The sequence below is a fragment of the Zootoca vivipara genome, chromosome 12 (assembly GCF_965207765.1).
Source record: "Zootoca vivipara chromosome 12, rZooViv2.hap1.1, whole genome shotgun sequence".
Lineage (NCBI taxonomy): Eukaryota > Metazoa > Chordata > Lepidosauria > Squamata > Lacertidae > Zootoca > Zootoca vivipara.
Window position 1 is genome coordinate 33,800,771 of NC_142595.1, and position 18,460 is coordinate 33,819,230.

Here is an 18,460-nt window from a genome sequence, read left to right on the forward strand (position 1 = left end):
TGCCTCCTTTCATCCGAGCACAGGGCGGTTTACAATACAGTCGTACCTTGGAAATCGAACGGAACCTGTTCTAGAAGTCCATTCGACTTCCAAAACATTTGGAAACCAAAGCGCGGCTTCTGACTGGCTGCAGGAAGCCTGTCGGATATTCAGCTTCCAAAAATAGTTTGCAAACCGGAACAGTCGCTTCTGGGTTTGCAGCATTCGGGAGCCAAAACATTCAGGAACTAAGCTGTTCCAAAACCAAGGTACAACTGTATTAAAACTGTATTAAAAATACCGTATATATATATACTGTAGCAAGCAAAAAAATAGCCCACAGTTTAAAAGGCCGTAGATTGTTTAATTACCCAAAGGCCTGGGAGAAGAGGAATGTTTTTGACTGGTGCCTAATTTTTTTTACATTTCTAAGCAGAGTGCACACAATATACAAACCAACCTAATAACATGTTCTTGGTACCAGTCTGTCTCGGGAGACAATGAAGAAGTGTGCCTTTTGGGGGTGAAGACACATTGTTAGAAGTTTATGGTGCCTGCTGCAGCTGTAGAGACCTACAGGAGAGAGAGAGAGACATGCTTTGTTGCAGCTTGGGCAGATAGCAGGAAAACAAATAATCATAAAAATAGAAATCTAGTAGTGACACAAGTTCCAGTCTTCTAGAACAAGGAATGCTTGTACATGACCCTATGTCTTTGTAGGATATCCAAAGCAAATTATGCTTCGACGATGTTCCAGAGTACAAGGGCAGCAGCTGAAAATGCTCATTTGTGCATCATCGCCTTTCTGATATTATACAGGGTGCATTGCCACAAGTAAAATTTCTCCAGATGATGCAGGTGATCTTAACAGATCTACACAAGGGCAATCTTTCATATGAGCCTGGTCCAGAGTTCTTAAGGCTTTCTCCGTTGGTAAAAATACCCTGAATATGGCCCGGGAGCAAATGCAGCTCCCTTGGCACAGTTGTTGAGCCCAGAGGTTATACAGTTTAGGAAATTCCTAATTTAAGTCGTTGTGCTTTTAACTGGGGTAAGTAGAGTAAAGGTTCGCCTGCGTCACCGTCGATGACTAAAGCAGTGAAATGGTTATTTTCCAGAAAATACAGTACAGAATCATTGCTCTGAAGTCTGAAGCACCGCCACGGCGAATAAAACGACAGATTACCGTTGCAGTTAAGGGCACTATCGTCTGCGCGCGCAGCTTAAAACACCCAGCATCTCCATTTGGACTACAACTCCCATCATCCCTTTCTCCAGGTCACTTTACCGCAAAGTTTAAGACCATAGAAATTACGGTAAAATGTAGAATCTCTGTAATAATGGAAAGCCACCTATAGTCGTGATTTCCGCCCCGCCCCCACCTTCGGAATGGATGAGTGGTGCCACTCTACAATTTAGCATCTCTATTATCTTAGCATTTCCCTCTTGGGAAGGAAGTAGTCATCATGGCCGCGCCGGGGTGTTGATGAGCCTGCAGAAGGCTTTGCGCATGTGCGTTGGCTGCGGGAAGCGACGCGCCTTCATTTTACCAGGCCCGGGCCGGGTAAGCGCGTGCGAGAGGCGCGGTTCTTGGGCTACCGGCGGAGGAAGGAGGTAAATCCCGAAGGTTAGGGGAGGGAGGAGTAGGAGGCGTCCGAGGGGGGCCCCACCGGCTTCCTGGGTGGCCTTCGCTCTAGGAGGAGGGTTTTTTTGTCCCCATTGGGGAGATGCGTGTTTGTCTGTTTGGGCTGTCGGTGTTTTAAACTCAGCTGAGTGTTTAGAACATTTATACTGATGAGGTTATATATGTAGTTTTATGTAATATATGCATTGACATCATGCCTGGTGCGCTGGTCCTTCCTCGAGCCAAAATTTCTCCACTCCTAGCAAAGGGGAAGCATCGCGGCAGGATTGGGGAAGGCCCGAGGCTTGCTGAAATACAGTAGTTCAGTTTCCCACTCAGTGTTGAACCTCACTAGATGAGCTTAGGTCAGTCACTGTCTGTCAACCTTATCTACCTCTCAAGATGCTTGTGAGGATAGAAAGAGTTGGGTGAGATCAGAAGGATGTAACCCTGAGGCCCTCATGATGCTGGACAACAACTCCCATCATCCCTGACCATTGGTTTTGCTGGCTGGGACTGATGGGAGTTGGAGTTCAACATCTGCAGGGCCAGATGGGTGAAAGGTGTGATAAAAATAATATAAACCAGGCACCCCCAAACTGTGGCCCTCCAGATGTTTTGGCCTACAACTCCCATGATCCCTAGTTAACAGGACCAGTGGTCAGGGATGATGGGAATCGTAGTCCAAAACATCTGGAGGGCCAAAGTTTGGGAATGCCTGATATAAACCAACATGAGTGTGCTTGATGTTTTATGACAGGGGTGGCCAACTCCCAAGAGACTGCGATCTACTCACAGAGTTAAAAACTGGCAGTGATCTACCCCCTTTTGGGGGGTTCAGGTCAAAGATGTTGAGGTTTTTTTAGGAAGGAGGAAGGTCCATTTTGGGGAGGTTTGGGTCAAAGTTGTTGAGTTTTTTCAAGGAGGCGGTAAAATGTTGAGCTTTTTTTTTAGGGGAGCCACAGTTGTTCAGCTTCTTTGAGCGGAGCCAATGATCTACCAGAGATCTACTGCAGACATCCAGTGATCTACCGGTAGATCACGATCTACCTGTTGGACATGCCTGTTTTATGAGAAACAAATGACAGTCTGTGCCCTGAGATGCTTATAGCCTGCAGTTTGGTCTGCAGGGAGGCATAGAACAGCTGTCTCTTGCCCGAGGCCCTCCAAATGTTGCTGTACTCTGTTCCCATCAGCCATGGCAAATATAGGGAGTTATCGGCTGAAACATCTGGAAGGTGCCAGGCTGGAGAAGGAATTATAAACATGGGAAGAATATGCATTTAGCTCAGTTACATGTGCTTAGGCTTAGTTTCCATTTAGGCTAGTGACAAAGAAGTTTGCCAAGGTTTATATCAAAGCACACACAATAATTCATGTTGGTACAGGCAGCGACCATTTTGCATGGGGATTCTGCTCCTGGCCTCCACGTGCGTTGGTGGAGTGTGCACAAGCTCGATCCGCCATGTTCTGCCTCCATTCTTCCCTTTTCTAGATCCAAAAGGACCCACACGTCAGTGGTCTTGCATCAGTTGGACACACCTAAAATGGTCGCTGCCTACATACCAGGTGTTGACATTATAAATGGAAGCAAATGAACTCAACCTTGGTATGACCATTGCACTCACTGGGCCTTTGGCTTCTTATCTTTCCCATTCAGAATTGGGAGCAGTGGGTTGCTGACAACCCAGAGCCGCTGCCGCCATGTCGCGTTTCTTTACCACTGGCTCGGACAGTGAGTCGGAATCGTCACTTTCTGGGGACGAGCTTGTAGCGAAGCCTGTTGGGGGCAATTTTGGAAAACAGTAAGTATGGGGGAGGGAGGGCAGGGAGAACTTGAGTGAGAGGGTGGGAACAGAGGTTCCATGGGAGTGATGAATTGGAAGAAACAGACAGATGTCAACGAGAATAAGGGGGAGCATTTCTGATTTAAATGTCAGAAACAGGTAGTGAGGACCTGAATCCAATACACTCACATGGTACCTGTCTTGGGATTCCAGACCAAGTATCTCCTACTTATGGGTTGTGCACTGCCTTTCCCTCCCCCTGCCCTGCACACCTCTCACCACCTCCTTCTCCTGATCATTGATAGCAGGGATCCATTGTCTGTTCCTTTCCCTTTCTTGTAGGCCTCTGCTGTTGAGTGAAGATGAGGAAGATACAAAAAGGATTGTGCGCAGTGCAAAGGACAAGAGGTAACGTGCGGTTGGCTTGGTGGGAGAAGTGGCCCCTCTGGTTTCTGGAGGGCTGCGCCAATGCCATATTTTTGGGTAGCTGGGTAGTGGCTGCTTTACATTAGGGGTTGTGGCACTGTGTTCTCTGAGGGCATATCAATGCCCCAGGCTTAACCATTCCTTCTTTGATCTTCCCTTACTGCAGGTTTGAGGAGCTTACGAACTTGATCAAAACAATCCGGAATGCCATGAAGATCCGGGACGTCACCAAATGCCTAGAGGAGTTTGAGCTGCTGGGCAAGGCCTATGGCAAGGCCAAGAGCATTGTTGACAAGGAGGGAGTGCCCCGCTTCTACATCCGCATCCTCGCAGACCTTGAGGACTACCTCAATGAGGTACTGGGACCAGCAGGGAGGTTTTTGGTCCACAAAGTCCCTGTGCCTGGCTCAAGAGGGTTTCGTGACAATTTCAGAAGTCTCGTAGAGTCTGACACCTAGGGCTAAGGGAAAAAGGAGGGATTCTGTTCTCCTCCCCCCCCCCCCCCGATAAAGAATTATGAGCTTCATTGCAAAAGGGAAATGAACGTAGAGCTCCCAGGATCAACTTTGATGCCTTTTTGGCGTCTCCTTTTACTGCCTGTTTGTTCCTGCATGAATGGAGTTGGATTCAAGGTATGGGTGCTAATTGGGGAGAGAAGTACTCTGAATCAGTTGAGCAGTGGAGTCAATGCTCATATCTGAAGGGCCACCTTCTCACATGTGGATCTGCCTATTTCTTAAGATCTGAACACACACCCCACTTTGGTGATAAGCCAGGTGATGACCGAGTACATGGTCTTTTGATAGTGGTGTCTGTTGGCCTCCCCAGAAATAGCCACCTAGCACCTGCCTATTTACTGTTTAAATGTGTGTTGTGTTTTTCATGTTGCTCCTAGTTTAGTGTATCATCTTGGCGTGGATGTTGCTTTTCAAAACACATAGCTTTTGTTGTAAAGCTGTTATGTTCTGTAAGCTGCCTTGAAGGGTTTGCAGAGTGGAACTCAAAATTTAAATGTCTGAAATATATAGAGAGCAAGAAGGCATATAGGGAAAGTCAGAGCAAGATGCCACCCACCTGCCTCTAATTCAAGGTACTAGGGCAGCCTATATGGTCTCTCCCCAACCCCATTTTATCCTCATGACAGCCCTGCAAGGTAGGTTCAGATGAGAAAAGGTGACTAAGCCTAAGACACTTCACAGCTTTGTGGGAATTTGAGCACAGATCTCTCTGGTCCTAGCTCTGATACCCACTGTTGCACCATTCTGAGTCTTCATGCAGCACTGGGATGGGGAGCGGTGAACAAGCCAATCCCACAGACACAAGACTCCAGGATCCTCAAGGGAATAGCTAGAGAGCAAAATGGCTGTCCTCTTGCACATAGCTTTGGTTTGCATGTTTAGAGAAAAAGGGAGAGAGGCTGGTGTGTGGACCAAATGGCTATGGCCTGTCTGTAATTTCATCTCCCCTCTGGCTTTCGTAGCTCTGGGAGGACAAGGAAGGCAAGAAGAAGATGAACAAGAACAACGCCAAAGCCCTAAGCACGCTCCGCCAGAAGATCCGGAAGTACAACCGAGATTATGAGGCCCAGATCACGAGTTACCGCCAGGTACTGGCACATGGTTGGGTGGAGGGCATTCCAGGGAGGCGGCCGAGACATTGGGAATTATGTATAGCGCAGTCAGTGCAGCATGAGACTCTTAATTTCAGGGTTGTGGGTTCGAGCCTCATGTTGGGCAAAATATTCCTGCATCGCTGGGGGTTGAACTACATGACCCTCATGGTCCCTTCCAATTCTATGAATCCCTTAGGACCTCTGACCTTCAAGATGTTGCTGGACTCGCAACTCCCATCTGCCCCAGCCAGCATGGCCAAGGGTCAGGGAAGCTGGGAGTTGTAAGTCAGCAAGATCTGGAGGTCCACAGTCACTGTCCTTGCTTTAGGCAATAGGGTTGATTACTGGCTTTGCCAGTTGTGTTAAGCATGGGTAGGCAAACTAAGGCCCATGGACCGGATCCGGCCCAATCGCCTTCTCAATCCGGCCCGCAGACGGTCCGGGAATCAGTGTGCTTTTACATGAGTAGAATGTGCCCTTTTATTTAAAATGCATCTCTGGGTTATTTGTGGGGCCTGCCTCGTGTTTTTACAGGAGTAGAATGTGTGCTTTTATTTAAAATGCATCTCTGGGTTATTTGTGGGGCATAGGAATTCATTCACACACACCCCAAAAAATATAGTCCAGCCCTCCACAAGGTCTGAGAGACAGTGCACTGGCCCCCTGCTCAAAAAGTTTGCTGACCCCTGGTGTTAAGGCTCAGGTGAAAAAACGGGTGAAAGCGGAAGGGAGGGTTTGGAGGAGTCAGGCTGTGCTGGAAGAGCAATTCTGTATGGTTCAAATTAAAGAAGAGTACCCTACATTCATCTTGACCACAGCATGTCTGCTTTCGCCTAGAACCCCGAACAGTCAGCTGATGAAGACGAGGACAAGAAAAGTGACGATTCGGAGGGTGAGTGGTGATGCTGATGGTGCGGTGCGTAGGAGATGGAAGCTGTGCAGCTCACTGTCTATCCTTTGTGTGAGGTGGGGAGCGGGATTTGAGGTTTCCCCTCTCAGTGACACACCCCACTTTCTGGCTTCAGGCTCCTCCTCTTCTGGTGAGGATGACGATGAGGGAATGAGTGCCGCAGCTTTCCTGAAGAAGAAAGAGGGGGCAGCTGAGGGACGGGGCAAGTTTCTCAAAAAGGTGGAGGTGAGAGCTGGACGTTGGTTGGGGTTGGGGACGGGACATTGTGGTGCCCTCCTCTGGCTAGCATAGGCCAGCATAGTGCTTCCCTCAAAGCAGCTGCCAGAAGGATTTTTGTGCCAAGCAACTCAGAGGGGAGGAAGGCAAAAGATCACTATTCCTTTTGCAGCAGAAAATAATCCAGAAGCGTGGGAAACAGGAACGGTTCCCATGGGACTTCTGTTGCTCTGTGCCACTTTATGGCCCTCCCTAACTGAATCTGAGTGAAAACTGTTTTCGTCACAAGGTTTGCTGCTGCATAATTTTTCTTTTCCCCACCCCGCTCTTGGCAGGATGAAGATGATGAGGAGGAGGACTCTGATGATGATGAAGACTGGGGCTCGTCAGATTCGGAATCTGACTCTGAATCAGATGAAGATGAGGGCAAATACACCTCCTTGGCCTCCAAGTTCCTTAAGAAGTAAGAAGGCAGCTTCTATGGGTTCAACATTTCCCTTCATCTTTGGATGACGGTCTCCAAACCTCTTGCTGAGGGAACTGTCAGTTGTGAATCTACCTTTGATCACAATCTGGAATTTCAGATTCAGGACCTGAAGGTGGAACACTTTGTGTTGTCCTGTTCACCCAACTCACTTCTGAGCCTGAGTTGTTGAGGAGTCATTACTTTGACCCTTGCTCGCTGCTTTAGGTGACAGCATCCGTGTCAGGACATAACAGATGTCTATGGTGCAATTAGCTATCTCGCATTAGAGGAGCATCTTAAAGTTTGATGGACACTTTTAGATCTGAGCAATAATGGCCCTATCCTGGGGTGTGACACGTGCTCTGTACCATGGAACAGACTTGTGCTCTGTTCCCCCAAGAGCAGAACTAAAACCAAGAAGTTGGAATTGCAGGGAAGTAGATCTTGGCTAAGCAAGGGGTGGGGGACCTCAGGTCTGGGTCTCTCTGGGTGAGTTGAAAAGTTTCTGCATTGGGCATTTTGGTGACTGCATAGGTCTGGATCAAATAAGCTTTTTAGTCTGGCTTCGTTAGTGCTTGATTTGTGGTCGAGGCCAGTGGCGGGGTCTGGGCTTGTATGGTTCAGGCAACTCAGGAAGTCAGAATTCCAGGTTAAAAGAGGGATTCAGTCCTGTTTTAATTTTCCCTGACCAGAACTGGCACTGAGGAGGACAAAAGAGTTTTGGAGAAGAAGCGGGAAGAGAAGGCAAAGAAAAAGCAGGACCGCAAATCCAAGAAATATGAAGATGATGAAGATGACAACGAGGGCGGCGAGTGGGAGAAGGTCAAAGGGGGAGTCCCCCTGGTCAAGGTGAGTCTCTCTCTGCAAGCAGTTGGAAATGTGGGAGTAGAATGAACTGGATGGTGTTGCTGCCTTTTTTTTTTTACTTCTCTCCATCTTCCAAACATGGTTTGAGCCTGATGTTCCTCCCCCCACCCCACCCTGCTTTGCAGGAAAAGCCAAAGATGTTTGCCAAAGGTACAGAGATCAACCACACCGTAGTCGTGAAGAAACTCAATGAGATCCTCCAGGCCCGTGGAAAGAAAGGCACAGATCGGTGAGGCCAATGAGCATTGATGTGGTGGAGGGGGGGGCCCTAGGAGACCACGCTTTGGAAAAACCGAGCGCGGTTCTCATTAACTCACCTCTAGAAGGCTACTGCAGAGCTGCAAAAGGTTCAGAAAAGGGCAGCTTGAAATGATCGAGGGCTTGGACAGCTTTGAAGGAGAATTAGACCAATCCATGGAGGATAAGGCTGGCAGTGACTACTTAACCCTGATGGCCATGTTCTCTCTCCCCTGTTGGAGGCAGCATGCTCCTGGGTACCAGTTTCTGAACATCACAAGTGCAGAGAAAGTGCTCTCGTGCTCAGGCCCTGCCTACAGCCTCCTTGTAGGTAGGCCTTTGGTTGGCCACTGTGAGAACAGGATGCCAGACTAGATAGGCCTTTGGACTGATCCAGCAGCATCTGCTAAGTATTTTTAACTGGAGGATGGAACTTGGGACGTTCTGCATGCTGAACCCGCATCCTCCCACCCTCCCCTATAAGCATTGCTCCCAACCCTCTGCAGCAGATTCTTAGGGGCAGGGGATAGAATTCTGTTGTGCAAGTGGAAGCCTGTTCCAAAGCAGAAATGCAGTGTTAGATCCCAGGTATTTCTACTGCCGGATATCCTGAATAGGACAAAGGGTAGTGAATCGGAAAGTGATGAAAATGAAGGGGGTTCACACGGGCGTCAGTGGTTTTGGCACAGGGCACAAGGAGGGTTGTGCAGAGTTGGGGATGTATCTCAAAAGAAGCATGCCCAGCCATCTGCTTCCCCCGCCCCCCTTCTGCACTGAGCTCCTTCACCTCCTTCCTCCTCTAGAGCGGCTCAGATTGACCTTCTGCAGCTTTTGGTTGGAATTGCGGCAGAGAACAACCTGGGGATTGCCATCGATGTCAAAATCAAGTTCAACATTGTTGCTTCTTTGTACGACTACAACCCTAACTTGGCTACCTACATGAAGGTATGGAATTAGGAGGGGAGGGGAGGAAGTGGCCCAAAAGCACGTCACATGCATAGGGGCCACAGGAAGCAGGCGGTTTCTTTCCCAGAATGCCAGGGGGCCTCGTTGTATCCCTCTTCACTCCTCTTCTCCCACCACATGCAGCCAGAGATGTGGCAGAAATGCCTGGTCTCCATTGAAGAGCTCCTGGACATCCTCTTTGCCAACCCCAACATCTTCATTGGCGAGAACATCGCCGAGGACTCTGAGAACCTGGCCAACAGCGAGCAGGTGAGCATTTCTGAGGCAGGCGTCATTCCTCCCCATCCTCGGGGCATCCTGCCAACCCGCTAAGATGGGCTAGTTTGAAATCTACAAGAAGCAGCAGGCGGGAGGCTGGTACAGATTGGCAGGTCAGGAAAGGAAAATCTGTTTGTGTGTGTCTGCCTAGTAGTCTTGACCCCCTTAACCCACTTGTGTGTCTCCCCCTCTCTAGCCCTTCCGTGTTCGTGGCTGCATTCTGACTCTGGTGGAGCGCATGGATGAAGAGTTCACAAAGATCATGCAGAATACAGACCCCCATTCCCAGGGTGAGTGTGCCTGTCATAGAAAGTGGGGCCTCTGAGGTAGAGCCAGAGTGGAGTTGGACTGAAAGTTTCAGCTAGTGGAGGGCTGGTTTGGGACAGGGAACTTCTTCAATAGAGGGAACCCCAAGGAATCTGCTGTGTTTTCCTCTGAAAAGACACCTCTGCCAACTGTTTGCCTCTTTTGGAACGATCCCTCAAGAACCAGGGATTGAACTCTGAATACTTGCTAGCCTTTTCGTGCCTCCCAGTTATGTCTGCTTGCTACAAAAAGTTTTTTTGTTTTTTGTTTAACTGACTTTGGAGCGTCTTTGAAAAATAAAAAGTTTTGCAAAAAAAACAGCAGGTCAGAAAACTGGGTAGGTGGTAGAAAGTGGCTGGATGCTTTGGGAAAAGATCACCCAGTCTAAGCAGAGAGGATGTGTATGTTTTCATGTCTCTTAACTCAGCAGTCATGTGGACTGGAAACATGCTATTTTGGGCCCCAAAATGGAAAGCTGGGGTTTCTCAGGAGTGTCAGATTCAGCATGGCAAATAGGGAGAAGCCGGCAGCCCCACCTCTAAAGACTGCCACGTGAATGCATGTTCCCCTTCCACCAGAGTACGTGGACCACCTGAAGGACGAGGGCCGAGTCTGCAAGATCATCGAACGGGTGCAGAACTACCTGCAGGACAAGGGAACCACGGAGGAGGTGTGCCGCATCTACCTGCGCTGCATCCTCCACACCTACTACAAGTTTGACTACAAGGCTCACCAGCGGCAACAGGGCCCAGCGGGAGACAGCAAGGTAGGCCAGCCTCTGGGGCAGCAAAGCCCACCACCAGCCATCCTTGCTTTGTCCAGGGCATTCACACTCTGCGGTTGCACCCATAGATTTTGTTCGTGGGGCATAACCCCGTGGATGAGAAGATGTTTCTCATGTCCTAAAGTGTCAGATGCATAAGAAGCTGGCATGTATCTGGTCGTACTCGCCCTGCTTTTGACCAGCATGGCCTGCTCTGATTGGCAGCTTCTCTCCAGGGTCTTAGGCAAACCTCTTTCTGTTGCCTTCTGAATGGAGCCTTCTAACCGGAGATACTAGGGGATTGATCCTGGGGCCACGGACAGGCAAAGCACTACGCCAGCAGTGGGGAACCTGTGGTTCCCGCCAGGTGTCTCTATGGATTACAAGTCCCATTGCTCCTGACCATTGGCTGTGTTGGTGAGGGTGATAGGAGTCGGGCTCCACCAATATCTGGAAGGCCATCTCTGCACTAAGCCATGGCCCATTCCCAAAATAAGGTTTGGAAATGATACTGTCAAGCTGGGAGAAGTTGAGGTGGATGCTCAGGTTTCGGCCCGGAAGGACATCAGGGATTTTCAGGAAGCTTCATTGTGATTCAGTTTAGCTGCCATGGCTTCTTTCAAAGGATCCTAGGACCTGTGTACGTGTTTGCCCAGAACTACAGTTCCCAGTATTCCTTGGGGCAGGGGAAGTACTGACAGTCATTCTGATTTGAAAACTGCTGTCAGGTTTGCAAGTTGGACAGGGCCCTTAGTATTGTACCGGCAAAGGAAGACCGTGAAAGTTGAGGGGCAATTGATATACTAAGTTTTGGGTAACCAACCTGGTCCCCTCCACATAGGGTTGGACTCCAACTCCCATCAGCCCCAGCAAGCATGGCCAACGGTCAGAAATGATGGGAACTGGAGTCCAACAATATTTGGAGGTTTGCTATCTCTATGCGAAGGTAACATTTTGGTATTGGGGAGTAGGGTGGGGAGGGACTCCTCAGGCTAAAGGACACGTTGCATAACCTGCTTGCCCGCAGTCGGAACAAGACCAGGCCGAGAACGAAGCAGAGGACTCAGCGGTGCAGATGGAGCGCCTCTGCAAGTTCATCTACGCCAAGGACAGGACAGACCGGATCCGAACCTGCGCCATCCTCTGCCACATTTACCACCACGCCCTGCACGATCGCTGGTACCAAGCCCGTGACCTGATGCTCATGAGTCACCTACAGGACAACATTCAGCATGCAGACCCCCCTGTGCAGGTCAGAGAACAAAACTGGGGAGGCTGAGGCGTGTGCTCTGTTGTTGATGGTTTATTGAAGCAGTCTTAATGAATTCGAGTAACAACAAAAGCCAGTTCTCCAAGAACAGGGGATGAGAGGCTTGGAGTGGCTGCTTTGCCCTGTCCAAGAAGGTGCAAGTTGCCAATGCAGATGATGGTAAAGGGTTTGGAGAGGAGCAGAGCCCCCTCTCCTTGCTGTTCTCCGCTTTTCCTCCTGCATGTGGGCCACACTTGCATCTGGTGAGACTAGCCACAACATCCTATGTGGTTGATGAGACTTCCTCTCCTAACTTCAGAATGCCTCTGCCCTGCTTGGCATCCTGCTGTCTGCAGAAGATGCCTTCGGGCGAAAATTGGCAGGTGTAAAGGGCCAGGAGCAGTAGATGGTAACATAAAGGAGTGACCAAGAATTAATGGAGACTGGAGAGGGTCAACAGAGTGCAGCAGTGCCCATTTGTGCTTATTACAAAGGAGCAGTTGCAGGAAGCGAATGTTTGGGGATGGTTTTTCAGGTGCTGCCTTTTGGAGACAGCCGCTGGGTCTCCTCCACCTCCTCTGATCTTCTCGGCTCTTGCAGATCCTGTATAACCGGACAATGGTGCAGCTGGGGATCTGTGCCTTCCGCCAGGGCATGATCAAGGATGCCCACAACGCCCTGCTGGACATCCAGTCGAGCGGGCGGGCCAAGGAGCTGCTGGGGCAGGGCCTGCTGATGCGCAGCATGCAGGAGCGCAACCAGGAGCAGGAGAAGATTGAGAAGCGCCGCCAGGTCCCCTTCCACATGCACATCAACCTGGAGCTGCTGGAGTGCGTCTACCTGGTCTCAGCCATGCTGCTGGAGATCCCCTACATGGCCGCGCACGAGTTTGACGCCCGCCGGCGCATGATCAGCAAGCAGTTCCACCACCAGCTCCGGGTGGGCGAGCGCCAGCCCCTTCTCGGTGAGTGGCTTTCCTCTTTTAACCGTAAGATGTGTTTCTGGTAACACTGGCCGGGTGGCTTCCTTTTGTCTGTTGTGCCAGGCCTTCTAACAATAATCTTTCTAGGCTTGACTTAGTATCCTCCCTGTCTCCCTGGGCAAATAATGGAATCTGTAAATGTCTTTGATCAGGGTGGATTTGATTTAAATCAAACTGATTTAAATCACGATTTAAATCATGATTTAAATCACTAGTCAGTAAGGCTTGATTTAAATCATAGTTTTCTACATAAAGACTAATTCTTGCTGGTATAACTTTAATATGCAAGTAGATGAAGATTTTTAGAATAACAACTTTTCATATTAGTTTTTTATCCCCAGTTTAATAGGTTAATCATTCATATTTGGACAACTTTACTGTTGTACTTAGGAAGGAGAAAAATAATCATTACCTTAATAATAACAATTTAAATAGATTTATTCAACTGAAACAATAACATTACAGCATATGTTATGTGCTTAAACAAACATCCATGTTTGTTAACTAATTTGGCTAAACAAAAACAAAATATATTTATTTTAAGAAACTTAGACTGTCAGCCCAGCCTACACATGAAAAACTTAAATACTGTCCACTCCAAACAATCAGAAAAATATTGTTTCTATTCTATTCACTGAACTTCTTGAAACTTAGCACTGAAGGTGTTGTTTCTGTATTCATAGGTTTGTAGAACAATAGGATTAAAGTCTTTTTCTCAACTTTGTTCATGTTATAACATTTTTGCTGTGAAGAAGAGGCATATGATCTCTGTTGAGTCAAATTCAGTTTTGAGAACTGCAAAAGTAAACCAAGCATCTGTGATAATATCTTGTAGGCAGAGAAACTGCCCAATAATCTTACAAAAACCTCTAGAAGAGCATGACATTGTGAATTGATTAATGGAATTTATTTACCCAAAAATTTAAACATATACAACCTTATTCTACATAATTAAAAAACTACTCTTTATTTCATGATGGAACAACCTTTGGATGGTAATATATTTTCCTCAAAAAGCATTTTATTTTAAAAAAAAAAAATCATTGATTTTTATCCACCCTGTCTTTGATGCAGTTGCAGGTCTGTGCCTAGGGGTGCTTGAACGTTGCAATCTGTAGATGTGTTATGCGAAGGAGCATTTTGCTTGTTCGCCTCCTGCTAGTTTCTTTTTTTTTTAAAACATACTTTTTATTAATTTTACAGAATACAAAAAACAAAAAAAACCGGTACATACATGAACACCTTTTCCACCTCCTTCCTACCCACCCACATGGGTCCTCCCCTGCCACAGAAGTATCCCATGTATGTGAACAGTCAGAGATGGTCCATTTTATGCTTGGATTTCTGTCCTCCTCCCCCTCCCCTGACCCCAAAGCCCCCCCTGCCACCAGGGAGCTCCAGCAAACCAGGGCAGTACGCAGGAGGCCATCCATCCAACCATCTATTGTCATACCAAAAAAAGAGAAAAATAGAAATAGGAAAAAAGAAAAAAAAAAGGGCAAAAAAGAGAGAAAAAAACAATACAAAACAGAAAAATTTTTCTTACATTCATGATTGTGAAACCATATTTTGTGGGCTTCCCCTCCCCCCCCCTTCCCCGGTTTTCATCCCTTTTTTATCATCTGCAACAGTTTCTTTACTTTAGTGCTAGTTTCTTGGGGAGGGGCAGATTTTCCTTTGGCCTCTGTGACATTGCCAGGCATGATCCAGGGTTCACAAAAGTTGTCTTGCCACGTTAGCCAGCCTCCCATCATGGTTCACTTGCTTTGGCGCCGTTTCCCAAACTGCTTCTTGTGTTCTGTTGGTTCTGTAATATTTTTTTTTTAAAAAGTTGTTTCCTCATCTTAATTTGGCAGCTGTTTATTATTAATATTATTATTATTATTAATTTTGTAAATGCATATTTATCAGAACTGCAAGTGGCCCTCGCCACCTTGGAGTCATTCAATGCTATGTTGGAAAACGGAGCACATGATTCTTCAGAGATGATGCCTGCTGCCAAATTGTGCGTCTTTGTTTTTCCTTTATAGCTATTCTGACACACCTTTCCATAACTATTTGTTTAAACCTAAGGAAAATCAATTGAAGTTATGTCGATTTCTCTACTAAGTTTTATTTTTATTGGGTAAAATTTTTTTGACATAAGGGCTAGGAAAAAAATATTTCTAGATACAAAAACGAAAGCTGTTTTTTGTGTGTGCATTGTCTTCATGTGCAGTAGGATGTTAAGGGGATGTGGCCTGCCTTGCTAGCTAATCAAAATCCTGTTCACCAAGACAAGGAATGCCTTCCCCATTTGATGACCCCTTTCCCTGCCCCCGGTCTTTCCTCAGGCCCCCCAGAATCGATGAGGGAGCATGTGGTGGCAGCATCCAAGGCTATGAAGATGGGCGACTGGAAGACGTGCCACCGTTTCATCGTTAATGAGAAAATGAACGGGAAGGTCTGGGACCTGTTCCCCGAGGCTGACAAAGTGCGAGGCATGCTTGTCCGGTCAGTTGCATGGGAATGGGGTGCCGGGGCAGTTCCTCCATAGAATCATAGAATCGTAGAGTTGGAAGGGACCCCGAGGGTCGTCTAGTCCAGCCCCCTGCAATTGCAGGAATATGCAGCTGTCCTGTAGAAAGGGAGCTGCAAAGCTGCCTTATCCTGAGTCAGACCATTGCTCTGTTTAGCTTGGGCGTATCCACCTTGATGGATAAAGGGACGAAGCCCGGGACCATCAGTGCTCCAGCCCCTGAGCTATGGGGCCATCTATGCAGGCTAGGAGGGGAGGGCTTGGAACCCAGTTCTTGAAATGGAGAGGAGGGAGCATGTCTGTGTTGAAATGGAGAGAAGTGGGATGTCTGTGTTGAAATGGAGAGAAGTGGGATGTCTGTGTTGAGAGCAGCCAGCTTGTCTGTGTGCAGGTGGGTGCTGAGAGGCTGGGGGGGTGTCTGTCTGGGGACTGGAAAGCATAGCTCTGCCCCCCCCTTTCAGGGATCTTTGCCTGGCTCTCATGACTGCTCCCCTCCCTTGTTTCTCCCTGGCAGGAAGATCCAAGAGGAGTCTCTCCGAACCTACCTCTTCACGTACAGCAGCGTCTATGACTCCATCAGGTATTGTGTGAGGGTCATCATGGCCTTGCTAACTCCTGGTTGCTCTTTCAGCCTGGCAGCCTTTTGGCCAGGGTGTGAGTGGTGGATGTGGCTGAGCGCATCAGTGGCTGAGTGCATTTTATGGGCGCACATGTTGCTCCAGCATCCCCTCTGCAGGCTTCCAATCCATAAAATATATCAATCAAAGGAATCCATCCTCTGTACATGGCACACTTTTTATTGGGTACCTTCTTTGGTTGCCATTGACTCTTTTAGATTTTCTGCCCGGCAGGCTGCCGATAGGCCAGCCTTTGATGCCTTAGTCTCACAAGCTCAGCTTCCACCTCTTTCTCCCCACCCCACCCCTCTCTCTCTCCCCATGCCCCCTCCCACAACTATACCTCCCTTTCTAGCATGGAGATCCTGTCTGATATGTTTGAGCTGGACCTGCCCACAGTGCACAGCATCATTAGCAAGATGATCATCAATGAAGAGCTGATGGTGAGTGATGCTTTCTCGCATGGCAGGCGGTTGGCTTGAGGAGGCCTAGAGATGGGTGGCAACCACAGGAGGGGACACTTGACCAGGAGAAAATGGGTTGCCCTTGTACAAACCAGCTTAAGGGGTGCGGGAGAAGAGGGTCAGGGCTGGGTTTCTGCAGCAGCTGCACCATGGACCCTTTTGAAAGAAATAAGAGGCAACATGGGGTGAGCATGAGAAGCAATTCGCCCAAATATAAACCGCCAACCAATATAGGCCACATCCCTAAAATGAGATCTCTTTGTGAAAGAGAAATGTATACTGTAAATCTCTGGTGTACAATCCAGTGCTTTTGGCAGTCTCCAGCCCCGTTGCACTATGAATAACTCACCGCAAACAGAGGGTACCAAAGTTCCATATGGTTCTCGAGGTCACATCTTAAATCATGGCTTCTCTTGCCTGTAAGTGCTATAGGCAGGATTCAGGTTTTATACAAACCAGATTTGGGAGGGAAAGTAGACCACCACGTTAGAAGGTTTCTACCGGTAACATGTCTCTCCTTTGCTGGCTTTGTCTGAGCCTCCCAAATCTTGCCTTCCCAGGCCTCTTTAGACCAGCCGACCCAGACAGTTGTGATGCACCGGACGGAGCCCACGTCCCAACAGAACCTGGCGCTCCAGCTGGCTGAGAAGCTGGGCAGCCTCGTGGAGAACAACGAGAGGGTCTTTGATCAGAAGCAAGGCACCTATGGGGGCTACTTCCGGGGTGAGCGAGGTCCTGGAAACCACTTGCAGCCACAGATTCTTGCTTCTTGCTTCTATCTCCATTCCTTTAGCCACTTTGTGTCTATTATCTGTCTAGGGACAAATAGGGCTACTGTTCCCATAAGTATCTATTTCTCTTTAAAAATTCTGGCCTTCGTGGTAAGGAGCAAAAGTTAAGGAAACCAGTTCCCATTAATGATTGTCAGCTTCTCTTGGTTCCTTGAAGCCACAGCTTTACCTGCTGGGCCGTCTTAAGCTTAAATGGCGCCGTGGTGCAGGGATCCCTCGGGCGCCACCCCCACCCCCTGCACTGCCGTGTTCCCTTCCTGAGTGCTGTGTGCGCCTTCCTCACCTGCCGCCCCGTTTAATGAGGGAGGACGATCCGGACTTCCTTCCGAGGAAGCCTGGTTTGGGTGGGGCTGTTCAGGGGCAATGGCAGGGGGAAGCCCCGTCGGGGAGGCTGGTAGCGAGGCTTCCCGCACCCCTCCTGCACACCAGCCCTTCCTCGCCCTGCTCCCAGGGGCCCTTTGTCCCTTTGCACTACCGTGTTCCCTTCCTGCGGCCGGCGCGCATTTGCTCAGCGCTGTGTGTGCCTTCCTTGCCTGCTGTCCCATTTAATGAGGGAGGCCGTTGCTCCGTGGCTATTAGCCTCCTCCTCCGCTGCCTGATGACAGCCTGCTGATTCCTTGCAGCCAAGGGAGAGGAGGAGGCGGTGGCAGAGGAGCCATAAGGCTCAGTGGCTGATTGCGTGCACACACACACATCCTGGTGCAATGAGCCACTAGGCCCTATGGGAAAGACACCTCTTGTTTACCTGCATGTCACCTGATCTTATATCAAAACAAATCAAAACTTTATTTATGAAGTCAAGTGAGTGGCAGGTAGGTGTGGCCTGCAAAAAAACAACAACCACATAGGCCTGATTGGATGGCTTGAGTTGGCCCATGGGCTGGAAGTTACCACCCCTGCATTCTTCGAATGGTTTATCTGCTTTCCTTACCTCATCACAGGATCCAAATCCTCCTTTGGTTCAGCACTTCTCCCTCCATACAGGACACAAAGATGACAGTTGTTCTCTCCCCACATTTTCTAAATCCAAAGTGTGCCGATTTCACTGCAAAATGGTTTGTTTTGGTCGAAGAACCAGGAAGTGTACACTCATGAGCCACTTTACCTTGGTCTCTGTGTCCCTGTCTTGTTTTCCATAAGCTGTGCAGCAAACCCATTTCTGTTGTAATCTTGCTGGCCCGCTTTTCACCAGTGCCTTGTAGCTGAACTCTCTCTCCTCTCTCTCTCTTGCCCTCCAGACCAGAAGGATGGCTACCGCAAGAACGAAGGAGGCTACATGCGGCGTGGAGGATATCGGCAGCAGGAGCGACAAAGCAACTATTGATTCCCTAAGCCGTCACAGTAGAATTTCCTGGTGCAGGGAAGATCTTATTCCAGTTCCCATGGTTCAAACACTTAATAAAGAGTTTGTTCGGAGCGTGA

At 48.6% G+C, this 18,460-nt stretch overlaps 1 protein-coding gene and 1 long non-coding RNA gene across 5 annotated transcripts; one reads left to right on the plus strand and one right to left on the minus strand.

The window, feature by feature from the left end:
• Window positions 1-322: 322 nt before the first annotated feature.
• On the minus strand, window positions 323-1,353 carry LOC148683969 (uncharacterized). The gene is made up of 2 exons (XR_015946723.1): window positions 1,166-1,353; window positions 323-552 (listed from the first exon to the last, which is right to left on the minus strand). It is a non-coding gene; the product is annotated as an uncharacterized LOC148683969 (long non-coding RNA).
• Window positions 1,354-1,485: 132 nt separating this feature from the next.
• Window positions 1,486-18,460, plus strand: LOC118095064 (eukaryotic translation initiation factor 3 subunit C). 4 transcript variants are annotated; one of them, XM_088656345.1, is made up of 21 exons: window positions 1,486-1,593; window positions 3,264-3,408; window positions 3,733-3,798; window positions 3,983-4,172; window positions 5,297-5,422; window positions 6,266-6,320; window positions 6,454-6,563; window positions 6,890-7,017; window positions 7,713-7,869; window positions 8,013-8,116; window positions 8,928-9,069; window positions 9,214-9,339; window positions 9,545-9,638; window positions 10,233-10,420; window positions 11,445-11,669; window positions 12,267-12,630; window positions 14,982-15,141; window positions 15,681-15,746; window positions 16,139-16,226; window positions 16,808-16,979; window positions 18,277-18,460. In XM_088656345.1, exons 2-21 carry the CDS (start codon window positions 3,308-3,310, stop codon window positions 18,360-18,362), a joined length of 2,748 nt encoding a protein of 915 aa, XP_088512471.1. In that variant the 5' UTR covers window positions 1,486-1,593; window positions 3,264-3,307; the 3' UTR covers window positions 18,363-18,460. The 4 variants fall into 4 exon arrangements, with proteins under 4 accessions (XP_088512471.1, XP_034991845.1, XP_088512472.1 ...); XM_035135954.3 differs by having other exon boundaries at window positions 16,808-16,970; XM_088656346.1 differs by having other exon boundaries at window positions 1,486-1,543.

Coding starts and splice junctions, on each gene's coding strand:
- LOC118095064 (XM_088656345.1), top strand. CDS start 3,308: ATGTCGCGTTTCTTTACCACTGGCTCGGACAGTGAGTCGGAATCGTCA. Junction 6,564..6,889: donor AGTTTCTCAAAAAGGTGGAG/GTGAGAGCTGGA, acceptor CGCTCTTGGCAG/GATGAAGATGATGAGGAGGA. Junction 10,421..11,444: donor GCCCAGCGGGAGACAGCAAG/GTAGGCCAGCCT, acceptor GCTTGCCCGCAG/TCGGAACAAGACCAGGCCGA.